This window comes from Protopterus annectens, chromosome 4.part0 (assembly GCF_019279795.1).
Source record: "Protopterus annectens isolate FY-2018-M chromosome 4.part0, PAN1.0, whole genome shotgun sequence".
NCBI lineage: Eukaryota > Metazoa > Chordata > Ceratodontiformes > Protopteridae > Protopterus > Protopterus annectens.
In genome coordinates, this window is record NC_056733.1 from 44130692 (window position 1) to 44154227 (window position 23536).

A 23536-nucleotide genomic window follows, 5' to 3' on the forward strand; every position below is an offset into this window, starting at 1 on the left:
GCAGTATTGGAGCTCTTTCAGAAACTTCAGCTTAGTATGTTAGTGGGAGATGGGGCAGAGACAGAATGCAACTTTAAGCATTAATGATTATACCAATTAACTGATGTGTTAGTGGGGGATGGGGCAGACACAGAATGGAACTTTAAGCATTAAAGATTATAGTGATTAACTGATAATGTTGAAAGGAAACTATTAAGAAGGAAGCTGTATTAAAAAATAAATAAATAAATAAAAATGAAGATTGAGCAGGACCATCTGTGCCAGTGTACCAGCCTGCATCAGTGATGCCACTGCTAGGCTTATGAGTTATGATTAAAGACTTCACTCTGGCGTGCACCTGAATATGTAATTTTGTAGGTGTTATCTTTGAAAGTGATGTCCCTGCTGAAAATATGGGCTTTCTGTTTCTATAGAAAAGATGTGTTTTGTGTGTGTTTTTGCCCCTGTAGTATATAATAGTGGTGTGCAAAGATCTGAAACTGCAATCATTTATAAAACATTAAACCCAGAACTTATGTTTCTTAGGGTAGTGAGGTGACAGATGATGAGATGCTGGAAGTCCTAGACAATGCTGAAGAACTGTTATGTGACAAAAAGCAACTTACAACAGAACCAAACTCAACATCTCCAAGGATTTGCTACAAACACGAGGGTGCAGTACCAATTCAACAAACTGTAGAGATGCTGGACATTCGGGAGGAAGGTAATTCAGTTAGTTAATTCCTGTCTAGTTTCAGATTGTACTCATTCTGTTTTTGTCATTTCTGTTAAGAAATGCCCTTCTTTAGTAATATATTCTGAAGGATACCCTATTGTTTCTTTCAGTGTCTTTTACCTGAGATGTACTTGTACAGGTTGTAAGACCACAGGTTGTATCCTTTTTGCAGTCTACATCCAGATGACATTTATAATGCACTAAAATGTCTTCTCCTCCTCTTTACTAAGGCATAACACGTGTGAAGATAGATTTTTGCTATATTCTCCTGACTTCGCCATGTTCCTACAACAAATAAATAGTTGCTGTATCATGTATGTTGGATGCAGCCCTTTCACAGCTGTTTGTCAGCAGCTAGACTGAGTACTGACAGTTGGAACAGACTGTTGTATACCCTTCTTTTGCTGTAGCAATAGCTCAGGGCAGTCTTTATGATCAAAAGCAAAAAAAAATCATCAAGCATATACAACTTTTTTAGCAGGTAAGAAAATAATATTTAAAAGTGATTTGTGTTCATTGGTGCATCATGACACCTAATGAGGCGAGTGCCGCTTTGTATTTGGGTTGTTTTCATTAAGCATTTATTTGAGAGACATTTTTAATAAGAAGCATAGTAAACTTTATATTAAATCACAGCCCAAATTAATTTAGTATACATCCTCATGATTACTGTAGGAATAGTGAGCACTCAATCCATAGACCTTAATAGATGTGTCTATGCACATAAATGGCAGTGTGCCCATTAAAGTCTGTGGACACATTTCACCCTTTCCCTACCATGATGCCGCTGAGGGTAACGTTTAGTTTAAGTTCAGTGGCATGATTGTAAGGATAACACCACTTGCAAAAGTTTTTTTTTTCTTCTCAAAAGCAGCTGCGAAACACAGCCATCTCTGGTGAAAAAATGCCATTAGGCATTGGTGTTGTAGTGCAAAGGTAAGAAAAATATGCAAGATTAATGCATTTTAAGAGGGAAATGTGAAGGCCAATATGGCAGTATGTACTGGTATATGGCAGTATGTACTGGTAGCAGAGTGCTGAGATTGAGCATTTGTTAAAAAAAAAAAAAAATGCTAGTTTCATTATATTAAATTGAAGTAAGCCATGTGCATCTTGTCAGTTTAATGTTTCCCAGTATATGTAGACTTTTTTCATCTTAAACTGATGTAGACAGCTAATACTGGGTATTTATTTTCACCTTGCAAGAAAAATCATAGACACTGGTCTGTTTGTTAAAGTGGAGGGAAGTATAAGAGATAAGTTACTATTATGGTTGCTACCCGTCACGTTGTCAGTGGGGCACTCATGGGTTGAGCTACCTCATCCCATTGCCCACTCTGTAAAGCAGTGGGACTTTAAAAGTCCTGCTTTTCAATTGCGCTGAATCACCATGAAAAAGCTGCAAATACTTCTCTTTTTTTCACAGCAATTAATTCATGTCACCTACTTGGACCTGCAGGCAGAGCTATTCCATGTTATGTTTGGGTGCTGTAAATAATGCACAATTGGCTGCAACTCATGAAGGGGGCAGGGACTGGGCCAGTAAGAGCCCTACAAAGGTCACGGTTGTAGAGTGTTTATTAGCGTTTCTACAGCTGCTAATAGAAGTTTTTATTTTTTTTTTTGTTACTGTCACTAAGCAGTTAATACCCCTAATGTCTTTCCCACCCTCACCAACAACAGCTGCACACACCCGCACACACAGATATATCCTCTGGAGGAAAAGAGTGATGTAAAGCTGTTGTGCAGTCATTGAGGGAGATTAACCATTTTTTTTTTTACTTAAGCTAGGTTAAAGCAGTGATTCATCAACAAGCTAAACGTCATGTCCATATAGCAGTCCTGCCTTTATATAAATTATGGTGTCAGAAATTAGTTGAAATTAATGCTATTTTGGATTTGCTCATTCCCGTGTTTATATTATACTAGAACTAATGCTGTACAACATTGTTAACTGCTTTGTCATTTACTATAACTAGTTCATAACTGAAAAAGGGCCTACATGATCAAGTGCAATAACTTGTAAAATAAGTATTTAAATGAACAACAAGACAAGTAGGTGTGATTCAGAAAATAACTTAATACCATTAAAATGTTAATTAGTACTAGACCTGTTTCCTGAAACTAACAGGGGACTAGAGCCTACAACAGCACTGTCTAGGCACCAACAAATATATGATCAAATAAAATGGTTAAAATAAAAAGAAAAGAGATGCATTGGATGTCTGACACAGAGTTACAGACTAAGACCAGTATGACAGAGGAATGATTAGTGACCCAGGCACTGTAGAAGATAACAAAAGAGAGATGGATTGAGCAGCTCATCATCACTCACTCATCTTGGGAGAGGAGTGATCTGACTTGTTGCTATATTGGCACCTGCTGGAGAGGGAAGTGCATGGCAGCAGTATATGGACTGAAGATCTTTTGTTGTCTCTGCAAGCCATGACCACATGATAGCCTTCATGGGGTATTTGCTGGATTGTGTATGTTATCAGAGGAAGGCATTGCAGATCCTTACATCTGCAAGCAAGAACTGCAGCTTTTAATGATGGGGTTAAGTCACAAAATGTCTTTGTATGGCTGCTTGATGCTCTCACCAGCTCTGATCATGGTGATGGAGAAGATACGCTTGAGCACAGCCTAAGCCGGCCAGCCACTCCAGCAGCCAGCCAGCCAGGCAACTTTTGTACCCATAACTGCTTCTCCTTCACCACTCCTCTGGTGATGTCATGGCAGAGGGTGTGGCTTGTTTCATAATGGCCACACCCTATGTCCCACTTTGACCTGCTTAAAAGGTGGCAACCGTAGTTATCATATCAGGGTAATTTGCATTCTGCTACTTTTTTTCCTCAGCTTTAAGATTGTTTTGTCTGTCTTCATGCTGCTTTGATTGTAGCCCACCATCACTGACTCCTCCTTCCTGATTACGAGGGCTATCACTTAAGTCTGACTATTTAGCTGAGAGACAGCACTTTCATAGATTTACCTACAAGTTGCTCCATCGCTATCCTCAAGTGGTGCCCCTTCATTTTATGGGGGGGGGGTTCCCCTTGAAAGTACTCTTGGACTTGAGTGCTTAAAAATTGTCGTCCTTTTTATCAAGTATATTCTTGTTGATGATAAACATTCTGAATGACAGCACTAAATCCTGTGATGCCCCCCAAGCCAATGAGCCACATTTATAAGTATAATTTTTAAACATCATTAGTCTTTTACTTTTTTTGTTGAAATTCTGTGTTTCTTTTATTGCTTATTCTTATGTGAATATACAGATATAACAGGAGCAGACTTTTTTTCCACTGTTTAATTAGTTACATTTTATACGGGGACTGTCTTCTTACTTCCCAATGCATTCTGACTGAACTCTGTCATTTTTAAAGATCTATAAAAGCAGTAAATGCTGCCCATGCATGTCAAACAGTCAAAATTTGTGAAGATACTATTTTTGGGAAATCCTTTTGCTTGTGGGATAAGCTAGTTCATCAAAATAGATCAAGCAACTGAAGAATTTACCCATCTGGTCCTCTAGGACTTCTGGAGCATTTGACTACTGTTAGAAACCTTCAGTTTGGCTGTATTGTGGACCCAAAAAGATACTAATACGAAGGCTGGCTTGGTGTAAAATAAACTTGGAGGGTTTAAATAGACATGTCAAAAAAAAAAAAAAAAAGCCCATGAACATTGTCCACAGTTAAAGACACTAGAAATGCTGGCAGAATTTGTTAAACAACATTCAAACAAAAAGAGGAAAAAGATGGGAAGATTTTGAAATGTATAGAGTGAACGTAGCATAAAAGTAATGGAACAAAGAAATGGACGTTCTTAGTATGTATCATTGTTACAGCAGAATTCCTAATGTACGGGAATCAGCTGCAGACTGGTGGCTACTTAAGAAGCCTCACTACAAGAGCTCTGCATATTTGGAAGTGTGGAAAAAGCTCCTCCCTGCAAGAGGACTTAAGCATGCATCTAGGCTAAAAGAGGTCACAAGTTTGTGCCATTGTCAGTTCTTTCCTTATTTTTGTTGACAGAAGTTTCCACTGTTTGTTGAAAAATAGTGCACGACTACTCATTTCAGCCTTCAGCCCCAGAGCTCCAGTTGGGAGGAATCTTAGAAAAGATTAGGTGTCCAACCACAGAAAATATCTTTTGTTTACTTCTGTTTTGTTTGTGCATTGTTTGATTTTTCTATTGATGTTTTGGCTGGGAAACCATGTCCCTTTCTTGGGGCATGCTTTTTGGAAGCCTTAATAGCCTTTGAGATTATGGAAAATTCTGTATCAAGATCATTACTCGCGGTGCCTTTTTTTTGATAGTAGAATCATACAATTTTAGAAGAAAAACCTGAAAAAGTAGGGTAACCATGCTTAGGAGGTGACTGACCGAAAAAAAAATTAGAGGCTGTAATCCAGGCATCCTTGCAGTGTTCAATGTCTTTGGGGGAATGCCTTCCCCATAAGAAGCTCACAAAAAGAGCACTGCCGTAAGGAGGTCAAAGGAGGACCCTTGCAAAGGATATTAGTGACAAAAAGATAACCCTAACAACCTCATAGTCCAGAGGACACTTGAGCAAGTGATGCAAATATCCAACCACTAGTAGTGGTGTGTAATATGGTTACCAACCTCTTCCCAGCCTTTCTGAAGATGGGTGCTGTGGCAGCTTCTAGCCCATCCGTCTGTGAATAGTACCCCAAGGAAAGGACACTAAATAGCCTGTCCTTGGAATGGTAGGCCTCTGACTGCAAGTCTTAAGGTGCTGTATCAGAGGAAGGCATTTAGTGTTTTGTCTTTAAGGCAGGCAGAACCAAGGCAGAAAAGGTCAGTGGTGTGAAGAAAACATGTCAGGTTTAGCTTAATAAGGGATATTTTTACCCTTCACAAGTCACTAACTGTAAAGCAATCCAGGATGTGTGTTTCTAACAGTATTCCTTGAATTTTCATGTAATTATTAGGCATTTAGTCATTACACGCTAGTGATGTCTCCAGGTGTTTCTGCAGTTGCATCCTACTGATGCCTCTAGGCATCAACTATTGTTTGTTCATATTTGCATTAATAATTCTAAAACCATGCTGCATACAAGGTATTAGAACATTTCATCTTAAAGCTTACACAATGCCAAACTCAACTGTATTGATATTTGACCTCTGTCTAGTGAAAATAATATGGTAAATGTTTCTATAATATTTATTTGTATTGTAGTCATTTTCATATTTTTCTAAATATCTCAAGTCAAGTGACACAGACAAAAGTGATTAGCCTCATAAGATAGTTCAAAACTGTATGAAGAAAATGCTGCTGGCATTGTATTGTTGCTTGAATGATTACTGAAATACTGTTAACTGTTATATGCAACTTTACACAGTACATATTTACTGTGGTTATTGTGGTTTATAGAATAAATTTTTAGACCTAAAATTGAATGAATGCGACCATTGTTATGGTTACTTTGTACTGAACAGTTTTCCGCTTATTGTTTTCTAGTAACAAAGTTTAAAGTTTTCTAGCTTAAAATTTAAGCTGTGAGGCAATAACCTATTTTTTTTTAAAGGTTCAGGCCGTGCCCACTGGTGGTTAGACTGCAAATTCAAAAGAGATCCATTGGAAGAAATGAGTTAAACAGGAGCTGCAAAATGCCCTTTTGTGTAAAGGACTTAGTGTTTTTTTTAAATCTTCACTGACTATTTTAAGGAAACCTGAAGAGAATTGTAAGGTAATGCAGACAGTGAAAAACAATTTCATCCGTTTATTTCCAAGTGCAAAGACCAGCAAGCTAAAAATAAGGAAGTCAGTATACATACTGGGGAGAAAAAGAGAATGGAGTGAGATAGCAGAAAATGGTCCATTTAGAGAGTCTTCCTGACTAAATCTAATTCAGCTACCTTCCCTCCCCACTTCCTTAATGTCTCCCTCTTCCTTTCGGATGCTCCATCTGGGTGAGAGGGACTTGAGCCACTTCCAAGACGTTTGGTTGAGTGCAGCTTTGGTCAACTTAGTGAAGAGCATCATTAATTGTAAGAAAGAATAAGAGACAAAACCTTCCCACCCTTCATGGGGGTGTCTGTGTTTATGGAGAAGCAGCTTCCCCTTCTACAACAGCTTTTGGAGCAAAGGCTGTAGAAGAGGCCTCAAAGGGGAAAAAAAGGGTAAGGCTTTTCCTTCAGGCTGTTTCCAGTACCCAAGAAGGACACTTTTCGAGACCAGTTTTGAAATTCTCAGAACTCAGTTTTTTTCCTACAGGCACCAAATTTTTAGATGCTCACCTTCTAATCTCTGCATCTCTCACTTCTGCCACTGTTTTTTTATAATAACTTTGTATCTGAAGGATGCAATCCTACATTTTCCAATGCAAAATGACCACAGGAGATATCTAAGACTCAGAGCTGAGTCACTTCACTACCATTTTCCTTTCTTGCCCTTTGGTCTGCCATGCAAAGTATATTCACAAAATGCCCGATACCAGTGATAGCATGTCTGAGAAAGAAAACTGTGTATATTTACCACTTCTTAAACAACTGCCGCCTTCAGATTGCCTCAGGGAATCTGGGATTCTTGCTCGATCTACCCAGATTAAACCTTACTCTGGACAGGGCAAAGATATCCCTAGGGGAACACAAAATTCAGAGTGTACCTCATGAAAGGCAAGTCCATTTCCTGGAAACAGTCATTCTCTGGTAGGTCAACACTATGACAGCCAGAGGCATCCTCAGAGCATTGGGTTATGTAGTGTGGTGGGCTCATAACACCACAGTTGACCCAGACAGCACTGCTATGGTGACTAAGTTGGCCAAGAAGCTGCCTTAGCTTCTGCCTCAAAAAGTAAACCTACTCACCCAAGGGTCTAATATCTTTGTCCACCCAGTCTAAAATAATGCAGGTGACAGTCTGGAAGCTATGACTCCTCCCCTCTGGCACTTTTTTCCCCTAAGATATATTAATTTTATTCAAATAAGTTGTGAAATCTAATACATGGGAGTAATATCTGGCAAGATGGATGAAATTTTCCATTTGATGTAAAAACAGGGACAAGGACCCTTTGTAAGCAGAGCTATCCCTTACTCTCTTACCTTTCAGATCTCTTTCTAGCAGGAGTGTCCTACTAATCTGTCAGACTGCATTTCACTGCTATTTTGGCTTGTATTCCATAAGAGGTACCTCTAACAAGAAGTATGGTGGTCAGTCATTTTTTAAGGAAAGTTATCTTTATCTCAAATGCCAAGCTGAACATTTCCTCCTCCTCCTCGGTATCTCAACGTCCTTGTCAAGCAACTGACCCTGGATTCTTTGGAGCCAGCAGCTTCAGTACCACTGTATCTGCCATAGAAGATGGAAGAACATTTTTCTAGTGGCACTGTCATTGGCTAGGAGGATTTCAGAGTATAAGCCCTGATGTGTAGGGGAACCCTTTATGACCTTTCATTAGGAGAGTGTCTGCCACAGAATGTGTGTATGTCTTTCAGCTTTTCCCAGTTAGGGGTCGCCACAGCAGAACTCTGGTCCACTAATGATTGGCAGTAGAGTTTTTACATGCTGGCTTGCTGGGCCTAACGCACAACCTTCAATGAAGGAACGCCCATTCACACATGTCGTCACACAGAAGACGCTCTAAGTGAGAATCGAATGGGCAACATCTAACTGTGAGGCGACAACGCTACCACAGCACCACCACAGACATAAATCCTTTCATTTATGCCTAAAGTAGTGTCAGAATTTTCAACCAAACTATTCGGTTCCCAGTGTTTTTCTCCGACCTTTAAACAAGAGAGAGAAGATCTTATAGTTTTTGGATGTCCACAGCAGCTGAGATGTTATTTTGGAGAGAACTAAGGCCATTAAATGAACAGACTGTATATTAGTTGCTTTAGCCATGGCAAGGAGGTCAAAGAAGGGTAAACCCTCTCCAGGTGGCTGGGTTATTGTATAAAAAGAAAGACATTCTCTACACGAACCTGCTAAAGCACACTCCACTCCAGTAGCCTTCACTTTGGCTGCCTTGTTTTGGCACACATTGGCCCTGAGCACTTGTGGGTTGGCTTACCTGGTTATCATTCCATACATTTTTGAGGTATTGTAATGTGTGGATGAACTGTCCAGAACAGAGCAGTGTTTGTTTGGTATGGCTGTTCTGAAGAAAATTCTCCGAAGGGTCCCCATGTGGTAACTGACCTTCATGACCCCACTATATTCTTGATTCATCTATGGCAATCATTTCCATATGTCATGAATTCTATTGCAGCATTTGACCACATGAAGAACATAGTACAGCTGTGCGACAACTTATCATGATTTTAGATGTTTGAGTAAGAGCATTCTTGCAGTGCATGCTGCCACTCACGTTTCCCATATTTTTTCTCCTACAAGTCATTCATTCCTGGTGTCTTCTTGCAGAGAAAATAGAACTTCTAGTATTTTATGAGGGCTGTCCTACCCTTTTCGTTTTTCCTCTTGTAACCCTAGCACTTTAAGTTCAGGATAAATCCAAGGATTTGTTTTAAGAAATTATTTTTTTTCCATGTGTAGTATGTGAGACTTCCTCATTTCCAGTGGCAAAAAATAACTGAAGATGGTGCATACAGAGATTGTCTTTTAACCAAGATGGAGGCTTGTGTCCCTACATCTTGAGATCTCTGCGAGTATGGCCATTTGTGCAAATGTAAGTCCACTGCTGATCCCTAAATGTAGGGAATTCTGCTGCAACCACCAGTCCTGCTCAAACATCTACCACTATGGTAAGTTTTCACATAACTGTACTTTCCTGGTCTTTCTTGAAGTAAGAGTTTAGTCAATTTGGTTTGCGTTTGAGTCAATAGCTTCATAGGACCACTTAGCAGTTGTGTACATGGCATATGTGGATAAGCAGAATAATGTTCTGTCCCATGCATGGTAGAGCAGAAAAAAGTGATTAAATAATAATCTTATTGTAAATGAACTGTACTTAAGTGTAAAGTGTATTTGCTTTGTGGCGTTTTTCTCCCATGGAGCCTTCTGAAAAGGGGCTATTAACCCAATCATTCTGGTCCTGTCAACATGTGTGTGTACAGTAGAGAGTCGATTATCCGAACGTCGATTATCAAAAACATCAATTATCTGAACGCAGCCTTCCAGAGTTTTTGGGTAGAAAAAAAGTCATAAATTCTGAATATGTAAACGTTATACGTATTTACTTGTTTGAGCTTGTAGCCCACTCATGTATGAAAAATATTCTTTATTGTCCACTAGAATCACTGAATGGTTGAAAAGCATGCAGAAAAAAGATTTTTGTAGTTTATCAAGTTCGGTGTTTGATTATCTTTAAAAGACTGATTACCTGAACTATCCTAGGTCCCAATTAGTTCGGATAATCGACTCTCTACTGTATTTGTGTGTGTATATATGTATGTGTGTGTGTGTCTCTGTATGTATGTATGTATATATATATATATATATATATATATATATATATATATATATATATATATATGTTAAGGGAGCCTGTACAAACCCAGCAGTGGATAGACAAAATTATCAGGATAGTGGAGTTTTTGCTCTTACATGGTCTTAGTTATATTTTTAGGTTGCTCTTTTGAGCACTGATCTTATTTATGTGAGAGAGTTAATTCTGTTAGTGTGTTAGCTGCCCAGTGGGCAGTTATGGTAGTCAATTATTTGTGGGGCTTAATAGTCGTACATTAGCAGGAGAGCTAACTCTGCCAATTTTTTTTTATTTTTTAATGTTTGAGACTACATGCTGGGTAAATCTTTTTCCTAAGCCATTCAGGATTTATAATTGTGATGTTTTGTGTAAGCTTCCATAGGAATTTCTCAGGATTAAGCTACCAGTCACCAGTGCTGTGGCATAGAGGGATAAAGCCCTAAATACAGTCCATGTGACTTGTGTTCTATAAGTGGCTCAGGTGTCTGAGGCATTGGCAGGGAGAGTTGGGCATGCCCATCCATGGGGGAAGGCCTTCATCACAAACTGTCCTTGAATGAAGGCATGGTCCACAGAGGGGGGATTAGCCCTTGGATGTTGTCAAGAAATGCAGGGATTATTGGGGGGGACAAGGGTGGGTCATATATAGCCCCCTCAACAGAAGAAGCAGTTGTCAGCACCACTACTCAGGATGCCCTGAAGATCCACACCAGCCCCAGTTCACTCGAAGTACAGGGGAAGAAAGAGGAGTATGTAGACCCAGTGATGGGCAGTGGCACCAGGGGGAGCCTGAATGAATGAAAGGTGGGGGGACTAAGATACTGATGTTTAAAATACATAACAGTATTAGTTTGTGAAGGAAACTGATGATGTCTAAAGCAAGCAGAACTTAACCTACATAAAAAGCAGGTTTTGCAGGGGTGCTTTCATTCTCAGTGTGGTGATCTTTGTTCCCCTTTTGCTTATTTGCACCAACTCATAGGAGGAGTAAAATGCAGTGTAATGTGCATTTTTCTGTTATTCTATTTCTTTTTGCCCATAGACTAGCTTATATGAACTAACACAATTAGAGGAAACCGCAATCTAGCATAAGATACCTGAGCAAAAAAAAAAAAAAAAAAAAAAAAGGGCACATGGGAAAGAGATCATAAGGATTTAGGAGAGAAGCTTGTAACCAAGGCATCAATTCTTTCTCCGCCGTTGTCTCTGTGTATACATTTCACTTTGTTTTTGGAGTCATTAAGATTTTTTTCTTTAAAGCTTGTAATCTACTAAATAATAAATTGGTTTTGCCTTAAAATAAGATTGTTTTGCTTACTCTTCTCTTAATCCTGTTTGTGATGTAGAGCAGAAGACATTCTTGTTTGAGGGAAGTAACCAAGGTACTCCCTTATTAGGACAAATATAATTCAGTGTACTTTGACTTTTGTAGAGGGAGTTGGGTTATCACTCAATAAAATCTAACCATCTTCATCCTGTTACAATTTGTACTAGAGTTCTAGACCATGCTAACACTGGCATGGCCGAATTACAAGAAGTGTATATACGGAGAGTTTCTTGCCATTGTTTCACTAGAACTTTCTTGCAGTTTGCTGACATTGTGGCATATCTATCTCCATTACAGAGAGATCATAACCCTGTTTAGGCATGCAGCCCTATTGTTCTTAGGTTAGTACTAGGGTAACTGCCCTTTCAGGCCATTTTAAGCCTAGCCATTTACCCCATGTGAGAATCAAACCCTGCATCTTGTGTCTGGAAGTTAAGCACATTAACCATTATGCTATCCTCCCACCCTTTGTTTCTCTACTCTGCTTTTTCATTGTGATAAAAGCACTTGCTGTAAGCAGTAATCCTCATTGGTAACTACTTCTTTCTTATATTGACTTCACACTTGCAGCTGTGAGCAAAGCCAGGGCTTAATTTTAACTGCTGATTAAAAGATGTCTGCTTGTTTCTTATGGGGCATCATAAAGCCAATAATAAAACGTATCTCTTCTTTCCATTCCCTGTTGGATTCACCAGAAACATTCTGCAGTGATCAAAGTAATATTTTGGCAGATTTCATGGCAAGAATCAAAAAGAGAGCTGTGCATCTTACATTGCTGCCTTTTCCTAGAAGCTGGTCTCATACGTAGTTTTTTCCCCAGCACTATTTTATTTATTTATTTATTTTTTTAATTAATATTTGCTGTTATGGCAGTTTCCATTGCTGCAAGTAGAAGCATTGCTGCCTTTTACAGAACAATCCTTCATGCATAAGGTTAATAAGCTTCATCTCAATGGCTTCAGTTTTTTTTAAATAACTGTATTGATCACATTGTTAATTTATTACATGGGCTTAGATACAGTAATAACAAAAGATCACTGCAATACTTTCTTTTATTGTATACATTGTGTAGATTTAGTTTCCAGCATATCTCTATTTTTTTCTTGTGTATTAAGATACACTTATATTTTTCAATTCTAATGAATGTACATATTTTATTCATATTTGAACATTGTTTTGTCTATATTGTTTCCAAATGCACAATTTATTCTTTACTTTGTCAATCTTTGTGATTCCAGTTCTAGATTTTTTATTTAATTTACAGTATTCAGTATTTCATTAACTTCTGTTTTAATCTTTATATTGCAATATTCAGTACTTCATTTACAATTGCTTTAATATTTGATTTCCACTTACCTATAATTTCTTTTTTGTCTGCTAATAACATAAAACTTAATAAGGACGTGGTATATCTAGACAATTCTGAAGTGGGACACCATTATCCCTTTAGATAGTCTCATGCTTTACCTCAACAACTGCATCAGGAAGATGTTCTTCATGTTTCACTGTTGCAGTCATCACACTTGGGTTATCTGCCTGCAGGTAGCCCTCAGTCGGCCCGAATACCAGAGTCTTGGGATTTCTGCTTTGGATGCTGTCGTCTCTTCCATGACGTCAGTTCGTCAGGGGTATAAAACATGCAGCTGACGGCATTGCGTCAGCTTTTCTTGCCACGCGGGAGCCCATAGCAGAAGCAGTTCACAAGTGCCGATCAGCCACTACCTGAAATTTTCGTCGTTCGAGTTTCAAACCTGAAGTCTTCGAAAGCTAAGTACCCCATTGGGGATTCTTTTCTCTTGCTCTAACCATTGTCAGAAAAAGTTAACAATTGTCTTGCCTGTGGAAAGCAAATACCTCAGAGATTTTCATTCTTACTGCGTCACCTGTTTAGGCCCAGCCTCGCTGTCAGTTTTGTGCCTTAACGCCTGAACTATTGGTCATTGGGCTATCTTTGTCACTAAATTCTTTCGCTCTCATTCTCAGTCGTCAGAAATGGCTCTGACAAGCCATCCGACTACCGATCTTCTGAAAAAATGTAAGGATAAAGACAGAGACAGACTGCACAGGTCCAAAACTGCCGATGACTCTTCTGTTAAGCTAGTCACCAGTCCGCCAGTACTCAGTGAGGTGCTTTCGCAGCCCCTGATACCCGCTTCTACAGATTCGCAGGCCTCTGCTGAGACCCATTCGGAGTCCGGTATGCCGCAAGATGCTTCTTCAACTGTGGAACCTGCGGATGTCTCTTCCTTGGATGGGTCTGGAGCCACTATGCAGGCACTGGCTGTTGAGGCTGAATTCCGACCTTCCGATGTTCGTATTAAACTGCCTACTTCGTTTCTGACTAAAACTATTGAGTTTCTCAGGCCCAGAGTTCGCACTACACCTAGAAAACAGACTACCAAAGCGCATGCGCAAGCTCCCATGCCACAGAAACAAATGCTTAGAATGGCTGAAGACCTTATAACTTTAATTAGGGGAAGCCAGCCTTCCTCCTCTAAAAGGCAAAGGATTGATTTTCTTTCTGATTCTACAGACCATGAGTCTGATGACTGTGATCCCTCTGATTACCAGGACATTCCCTTATCTACCTATGAGGATTCAGATGCAGAGGAATCCATTCTCTCTGCCTCCCCTCCAGAGGACCTTTCTTTTGGTGAAACCTTGCATACCTTAAGAGAGCATTTCTGCTGGGAATGCCAGGACTACCCACAGTCCAAAAAGAGACTCGGAGAATTTTTATACTTGCCTCAGCACAGGCCTCTAGCTATACCCCCTATCCTGGATATTGTAGATGATGTCTTCGTGGAATCCAGTCTTACTCCTGATACTTTACCACCAGCTCCTAGAAAGCCTGACCAGTACTACAGAGTACCTGACTCCCACAAGTTTCTCTTTAAGAATCCCACTGCGGATCCAGAGACCATTTCTCAGGGACCTAAAGGTATTAAGGCTACTACAGCCAAAAACCCTACCCCTTCGGACAGGGATTCTAGAGCTTTAGACAGATGGGGTAAGAAGGTATATACCTCTGCAACTCTTGCCATAAGGGCTTTAAATTGCCATTTTCACATGTTGAAGTACCAGAAACATATTATGGAACTAATTATACAGAAAATGTTGTTGCTTCCAGATTGTGCCGAAAATAAAGATTTACAAGAGTTAATGCATTTTGCAAACCAAGTTAGTAAACATACTTTGCAGTGTGGTTTTGATGCCTTAGAAGCATCTTGCAGGGCTGCTGTCACTGGATCTGTACTGAGAAGGCATGCTTGGCTGAAGAAACAAATCTTGCCAGACCATGTCTAAGCAAAATTACTAGATGCTCCATTAAACCAGGAACATTTGTTTGGCACAAAAGCAGAAGAAGTTCTTAAAACTATGGAGGAAAAAGCTAAATCTATGCAAACTGTTAAAGATTTCTTACAGGTAGAGCCACCAAGATTCAGTAGGCATTGGCCTTCTAAAAAATGGTCCTTTCCAGCCCCTCCCAGGCCTTCTCAGTCCAAACCCAGGGGCAACAGACCACCAAGACTACAGTCTCGGGATATGCAGATATCTAAGCAATGGAGTGCACCCACCTCTAAAACGGGTAGTGGTAAGCCACCCCCTTATGGACAAAGTTCACAATGACTTGTCTATCATCCTTCCCAGCCATGCCCAAGTACTTGCACCCCTAGGAGGAAATCTCGCCCTGCATGCAAAAAACTGGAAGTACATTACCCAGGACCAATGGGTCCTAAACATTGTATCCCAGGGATACAGATTCTACTTCCACTCACTGCCATCCCCAAGCGGGTTGCCAGACCTTCCTCCATACCAGTGGGCAGAGGCTCAAAAGCAAGTACTTTCTCTTCTCAGTATCAGGGCTATTCAACCTGTTCCAGTAGAGCAAAGGGGACAGGGTTTCTACTCCAGACTGTTCCTGGTGCCCAGAATATAGAACTCATGGTGCCCTATCCTGGATCTGTCTATTCTCAACACCTTCCTGGTGGTCCCAAAATTCAAAATGCTTACAATACAACAGCTTCTTCCTATGCTAGCCAAGGACTCCTGGCTAGTCACCCTAGACTTAAAAGAAGCTTATCTGCACATCCCCATAAGGGAATCTTGCATGAAATATCTACATTTCAGGGCAGGCTCTATGCATTATCAGTTCTCTACACTTCCCTTTGGCTTATCTACTGCGCCCAGGGTATTCACAAAGTGCTTGGCTCCAGCCATTGCATACTGCAGGCAGACAAATATTCAAATTTACCCATACTTGGACGATTGCCTGATTCAGGCGGACAGTCAGGAATTGCTACTTCAGTGCCTGGCATTTGTAAAGAGACTTCTAACTTCTCTGGGGTACACCATCAACAAAAAAGAAATCACATCTGGTGCCTAGCCAAAAGATTGTTTCCTGGGTGCAAGCTTGAACACAACTTCCCAGATGGCATTCCTCACTCCAGAAAAACAGGTTCATTTGACAAACTACTTCAAACTAATGGCCACCAAAACACAGCTATCTGCAAGAAATATACTGCAAGCCCTAGGGTTCATGGCCTCATGCATTCTACTAATTCCATATGCAAGACTGCATATGAGGAAACTTCAGTGGTACTTAAAAAGTCTCTGGTGTCAACATTCTCAGGACTTGGAAACACTGATTCCTATCATTCATTGTCTAAGGGCAGAGTTCCTTTGGTGGGCAGAGGCTTGCAACCACAACAACAGATTTCCTTTCACTCACCCCCTTGCAGCCCAAACCCTGACAACAGACACATCAGACTGTGCATGGGGGGCTCACATGGCAGGCAAATGCATTCAAAGCAAATGGAGCCCAGGAAAAATTCACCTGCATATCAATCAAAAAGAAATATTAGCTGTACAGAATGCTCTGACAGCCTTCAAATACCATATCCTTCCAGGACAACTCTTGATAAAGACAGACAACACCACAGTTGTGTGGTACATAAACAAGCAGGGGGGAACTCACTCCTACCCACTCTGCAGGTTAGCCATGGCCCTGTGGAACACAGCCTTGAGCAACCAGGTGCACCTGCAAGCTCAGTTCCTGCCAGGCAAACGAAATTCACTGGCAGATGACTTAAGCAGAAATCTACTGGACCCACACAAGTGGAAACTGAAACCCAACTCATTCAAACTTCTAATCAACAGGTGGGGACACCAGATGTGGACCTCTTTGCCTCCTCAACCATCAGTTGAGCAAATTTTGCACCAGAAATCCCCACAGCCAAGCATGGCGAGTGGATGCCTTATCCTTTACATGGGAAAACCTCCCAATTTATGCCTTTCCCCCTCTGTCCCTCCTCTCAAAAGTACTACTCAAATCAAGCAGGACAGACCAAGGACAATCCTTATTGCACCAGACTGGCCACGCCAGCACTGGTACCCACTCCCCCACAGTCTGACAGCAGTGCCACCCTGACACCTACATCAGACCCCCCCTCCCTGCTGTCCCAGCAGGAGGGACAGATTTTGCATCCTCAGCTGCAAGCACTGAACCTTGCAGCCTGGCTTATTCCCTGAACACACTGCCAGCAACCCTCAGCAAACAGGTGCTGGACATCATCCTTGAGGCCAGAATGCCTAGTACTAGGAAATCCTATTCAGAAAAGTGGAAAAGATACTGTTCTTGGAGCCAGTCTCTAGGAAAGGACACAGCCGTGCCCTCCTTACCTCAAATCCTAGATTACCTAGCAGAGCTGCTCCACAAAGGCCTATCCTTCTCATCAATAAAGATTCATGCCTCTGCCATCTCAGCTCATTACAATACTGAGCCACCTCTCTTGTCTCGCCCTCTGATCATACAGTTTCTGAGATGAGCTAACAATTTAAGACCCCTGAGGAGAGCTCCCAACCCTGCCTGGGACCTTAACTTTGTACTAGAGAAGCTCACGCTTCCCCCCTTTTGAACCTGCTGCTACAGCAGATTTAAAATTACTCTCTTGGAAAACAGCCTTGCTTTTAGCCATAACTTCAGCAAGAAGAGTGTCTGAGCTACAGGCAGTAATGGCGGTGGAACCCTTCATTATTTTCCATGCTGACAGGGTCTCCCTCAGGACTAACCCATCATTTATGCCCAAGGTGGGATCCAGTGTGGCTTTAAACCAATCCATCCATTTACCAACCTTTTTCCCTAATCCTCAGAATAAAGGGGAGAGGATCCTGCACTCCTTGGACGTGCACAGACAGCTCAGGTTCTACCTTGACAGGACTAAGCCTTTCAGAAAGTCTGACCAGCTGCTAATCAACTTTGCTACATGGACAGAGGGCAAGGCCACTTCAAAGCAAACCATTTCCAAATGGATAGCACACTGCATCCATTTCTGCTACAAACACCATGGAAAACCTACCCCACAGGGGATCAGAACCCATTCCACTAGGGCTACCTCAATTTCTATAGCATTTGACTATGACTGCAACAGTGAAACACGAAGAACATAGTACAGTTGTGTACACTTACCATAAATGTATATGTTCGAGTGTATTCACTGTTGCAGTCTTGGTTACCCTCCCTCCTAGAATTTATAAACTCAAATGCTATGGAACAACTTGTTACCACTCCCACAAGAGGGGAAAACATACTGGACCTGATCATCACCAACATGGGGACTCTATGCTCCAGACCAGAAGTGTATCCCTCACTGGTAAGATCAGACCATAAACTAATCTCACTGGATATTCACATCCCGACCCCACCCCCTGCCCAGAAAACCACAGTGAAAAACTTCTCTAAAGCAAATTTTACACTCCTCAAAACTGAGGTGGAATCCTTCAAAGCCCCGGCCTGTGGAAAATCTGGCCCAGACCGAGAATCCTTTATAAATGCATTCTATGAACACCTTCAGGAATGCATGGATCATCGATCCCAAATAAAACCAAGACCCAATCCTCCAAAGGCAGACGTCCTGTCTGGTGGACCCCAGCCATAAACAAACTATACAATAGAAGGAGGAAGCTACTAAATGATAAAGCAAAATCCCAAAAGGGAAGGCATCACTGATCAGTATTAGCAAAAACTACGGGCACACATAAAATTGTCTAAGGCCAGCTTTGAGAGAAAAATTGCACAGGACACTAAGGATAATCACAAGGCTTTCTTTAGTTATGTTAGGAACCTGGGTGGTAATTCCCAGATATGCTCAGAATTAGTCCAAAATGACATAAAATACTCCGAACCCACAGACATTGCCAACATCCTAGCTGACAGGTTCAGCGCAAACTTCTCCCTCCCCACCAAAGGGCAAATATCTATCCCAGCAGAGTGCTGCCCCCTGACATCTCAGATGCTCAGGTAAGAGCCGCCCTCTCCAAAGCAAAAACACAGCATCAATGGGACCAGATGATGTCCCGGCTGTCCTACATGAACTCAAAGAATAGCTAAACCCAAACATAAAACTACTGTTCAATCTCAGCCTTACTACAGGATATGTGCCCAAAGAGTGGCGTACAGCAACAGTGGTCCCTCTCCATAAAGGTGGTGCCTCAACGGATCCTGGAAACTATCGCCCCATAAGCCTGACTAGCTTGGTCTGCAAAGCTATGGAAAGGATCATCATGGACCTCATAAATAAAGATATTGGGGACCTACAAACACTGGATCCTACCCAGTTCGGCTTTGTTAAGGGCAGATCCTGCCTCTTAAACCTGGTTGATTTCTTTGAAACAGTCACCAAGGCCATTGACGAGGGGAAGGTGGTCCACACAGCCTACCTGGACCTCGCAAAAGCCTTCGATACAATACCCCACTCGGGCATTATAGATAAGCTCACCAGCTTAAATATAAACCCCTATGTCACTAGATGGATAGATGGATTGCAAACTGGCTCAAGGACAGAAACCACATGGTTAGAATTGCTGGAGCCATGTCGGACTCCAAACCAGTTACAAGTGGTGTCCCACAAGGCTCAGTCCTGGGACCTCTCTTGTTCGATATATATTTCTCGGAGGTACAGGCCAACACGGAAGGACTGTGGCTGACCAAGTTCGCAGATGACTGCAAACTGGGCGCCATAATCGACTCTCCAGCCGACACAAGCATCCTCCAAAAGGGCCTCATAGAAACAGACAACTAGTGCCAGAGCCATGGCCTCAAGCTAAATGCCAAAAAGTGTATAGTCATCCCCTTTGGCAAAAACAAAGTGCCCACAAATTACCACATAGGTGGAAATCCATTAAGTACAGAAGAAGTAATTAGGGACCTGGGGACCCAAGTTGATAGCAGTCTCTCATTTGACAACCACGTGGCCAAAGTGGTTAGAAAAACATTTTATATAGCCCACCTAATCATGAAGGGATTCACATCTAGATCATGGGAGGTCATCGTGCCTCTTTACTCATCCCTCATCAGGCCCATAATTGAGTACAATGCCCTTTTGGGGTGTACCTTACCAGATACCTGCAGCAACTGGAAAGACCCCAAAAGTACCTCACCAAGAGGATCAAAGGGCTCAAACAGATGCCATATTAAAGAAACTCCAGCTCTACTCAGTGGCATACCGCCTGTTCAGAGGCGATCTGTGCCTGACGTATAAAGCCATGTCCAACCCGGAATTAATGGACATGCTGCACCTCAGAAAATCCAAATCCCATCGAGCTACGTCCTCAAGAGACTTGAACCTCAGCACTGAAATAAATAGGACATGCTGGAGGGACAGATTCATAACCCAGAGGCTCCCTTCACTCTGGAATAAAATCCCAGTCCAGGTTAGGCAGAGTTCCTCATTGACTCTCTTCAAGAGGAATCTTGATGAGTGGATGGGAGATCGTAGGTTTACCCTGGGTATCACTTCTGTGTCACTGTTAGATAGAGGCACAGTATACTAACCTCGAAAAAGGGCATAGCAAAATAAATTTAAAATGGGTGGCGAAAGCCAAACACATTCTGGCTAGGCTTATAAATGCCCTAGGGCAGATAGCCTAGTATGAACCTATGAACCTATTTCTCAGGGGAGTCCCTACCAGGGACATCCTGGAAGCTGCAACCTGGAGTTCTGTACACACCTTCACCAAGCATTACCACTTACCTGTCTTTTCTAAATCCAGAGCTGGATTTGCCTCAGCAGTTTTACAAGGCCTGTTAGCCAGCCCTAATATGTCTTGACTGCCTCCACCCTTACTCAGCTTTGGGAATCAACCCAAGTGTGATGACTGCAACAGTGAAACACGAAGAACATAGTACAGTTGTGTACACTTACCATAAATGTATGTGTTCGAGTGTATTCACTGTTGCAGTCTTGGTTACCCTCCCTCCAGCCCCCCTGACTTTTCTAGTCTTTCTACTTATCCTCTTTTTGTCCATATCTTATGGCTATGGTATTTACTTGTTACTGAAGATGTTCCACACCATGTAATTGCTTCCTATTTTGGAGGCTCCTGACATCTGGGGCAAGAAAAACTGATGTAATGGCACCGGCTGCATGTTTTATACCCCTGACGTCATGGAAGAGGCAACAACATCTGGCACAGAAATCCCAAGACTCTGGTATTCGGGACGACTGAGGATTACCTGCAGGCAGATAACCCAAGTGTGATGACTGCAACAGTGAATACACTCGAACATCTACATTTATGGTAAGTGTACACAACTGTACTTTCTGTAGGGAGTTTTTAAACTCTGGTGACTCCACACATTCACAGAAAATGTTTTCTCAATTGTGTCTTGCTTTCCCTTCACACCTCCAACATCTGCAGTCCACTTTATGGAAAATCCTCTGAAGCCTACTTTGAGTGTAAAAGTACCTGTGTAAACATTTCCATGCAAATATCCTAAATCTTCTGGACTTCAATGCAGACTTAGAGCCGTGCAAATTTCCTCCCATTGCTGCTTTGTAATTTGTTCTATTGTTGACTCGCAGTTGTTTTTACTCTCCTCTGATTTTTTTGTAATTATTGAGTCGCATTTTATATGCCTTAGCAATCCATTTCATAATGGCATCCTCTGTTCTTGATTCAACTTAAATCTTTACCAAAGGTAGTTTTTCTCTTGGCATTTTACTCTCTGTCTCTGCCAGCAGTCCTTAATATGTAAGGGGTTCTTTGGCCTACAGGGCAAGCACCTGCTTGATTTCTTCCCACTTTGTTGCTTTTCCCTTCTAACTTATTTGCTCCCAGTAGTGACTCCTACAGTTTCAGCTATTTCCTACCATCTCTTGCCTGTTTTCTGTACCCTTAGTTGTATGTATTCCCAATGGCAAATTTTTTTTCTCCACTCCGTCACTGGTTAGCTGTATAGTTATTTTTGTACCCCTTAAGGGCTTCCTTTAAAATCTCTAATCTGTATGCCTACCTTATATAGCTGCTGTTTTCCACCATTATCTTTTACTCTTTGATATATAGCCTTCTGCTTGAGCTTATATGTAAGTCTCACTTGTGAAGCATTAAATTGACCCTTCAAATCAGGTTGTCCTAAATCACTCTGTTCGATAAGAATAAGATATCCAAATTTACTATTGGCCCTTTTCCTTTCCAAGTAAATTCCTTCAACTCTTTATTAATTGTCCACAACTTTTCCTCTGGCTTATAAAAGTATGCCTGACTTAAGTTTTTCAGTCAGCTGCATACAGATGGATAGATAACAGAATTTGGGTACATGCAGTGCAAGGGACAGTCTGTATCTTACTGTCTGTGTCCCTGGCCATTGGTTTCCAGTTTCATTTTTGTTGTTAATTTTCTAGTTGGTATTTTCACACACACTTTCAGATGCTGCAATGAAGTCTTTCTAATCCATAAGCCTGAATACTACTTCATCTCATGTCCCCATAAATATGGATATTGTTAAAATAATGCATGTGTAGGCACATAATCTACAGTTATAGACTTTGTTTTACCTTCACTCATTTTATTTGGATTTGTTAAGCACAAGATATCATTCACAGACAAAGCTAGTATCTGATGATGATTTCATCGGGGTTCATCCTGTGGTTTAGCTGATCTGAGACCAACAAAATCCAAGAAATTTCAGCTCCCCAAGCTCCACCCCTTATCCCCATAATGCCTAGCCTTCATCAATGACCCTCAAATGTCCTTCTTGTTCCCATGTTGCAGTATTGATAAAATGAGGAATTCTCCACCTAGGCAATCTGAACGTCAGGCCAGTATACAAAAGACTTTTATTACTGCATGGTACTTGGACACCTCACACGAAGGCAGCAGGCGAGAGTAGGCCATAAAAGTGACATGTGCATGTACCATCCTCAGAACTTCTCTGCTGCCAGTCTGAAGCCATCTTCTCTCATTTATCTGATTGCCAAGTGACTGCTATTTTCAGATAAGTGCCCCATTGAGGAATTTTCTTGTATTTGCTTGTTGCTGCTGTGTGATTTTTGAGGTTCAGGTCATCCAAGAAAGGTAAGTGCCATTGTGGAAGACAGATTCCAGACAGACAATCACAACCAGTGTCTGTTCTTTCTAGGGTCTGCATACGATTGCAAGGCATACAAGATTTGTCAGGCATTCGTCCGTAAGATGCTCCGCAGTCATCTTTGTACCTTAAATATTTATCTGGAGAACCAGAGACTTAAGTGACTAGTGCTTGCTGTGGGAGGGTACGTCTCATCCATCTGGTGAACCCCCGAAGAAGAAGGAGGTCAAAAAAGTTAGGGTCAAATCTTTGGCCTCGCCTCTGAATCCGGATGTCCTTCTCGAGATCGATGAAGGCCCAGACGTCCATATGGTTGCTGGCTCCTTTAGGCTCCTTTACTGCAGCGGATAGTTCTTCGGAGGCCACTTAGGAAATTGCTGTTAGCACATCCAAAGAAGTCTCACAGACATTTTGGCAGGATGGTAAGAGGGAACCACGGCTTATATCTTCGGATACCCAATGAAGTACTTCTCTTTACATAGCCAGCGAAGAGACTCCAATGTCTCTGTGCTAGAGGGTAGGCATACGTCGGTCCCTTCCTCTCAGCCTAAGGCAGATCTCCCTCTTAAAAAGAAAAGAAGGCTTAGGCTTATGTCACCTCCTCAGGACCCTACTCCAGACTGGCAGGCCTTTTCTCAGGGTATTCTTAATGCCTCTATGGCTTTGAGACCTTACCTCTGTTGTTTCTCTCCCCCTGGCTTCTCCCACTTCTA

General features: G+C 41.5%; 1 protein-coding gene across 2 annotated transcripts in view; it reads left to right on the forward strand.

The window, feature by feature from the left end:
- Positions 1 to 23536, forward strand: part of RECQL4 (RecQ like helicase 4) — a 913040-nt gene that overhangs the window by 636352 nt on the left and 253152 nt on the right. For both annotated transcript variants that reach the window (XM_044068076.1, XM_044068075.1), the window contains exon 19: positions 526 to 703. In XM_044068076.1, coding sequence (XP_043924011.1) covers positions 526 to 703 — 178 coding nt within the window. The remainder of the gene's footprint in view (positions 1 to 525; positions 704 to 23536) is intronic.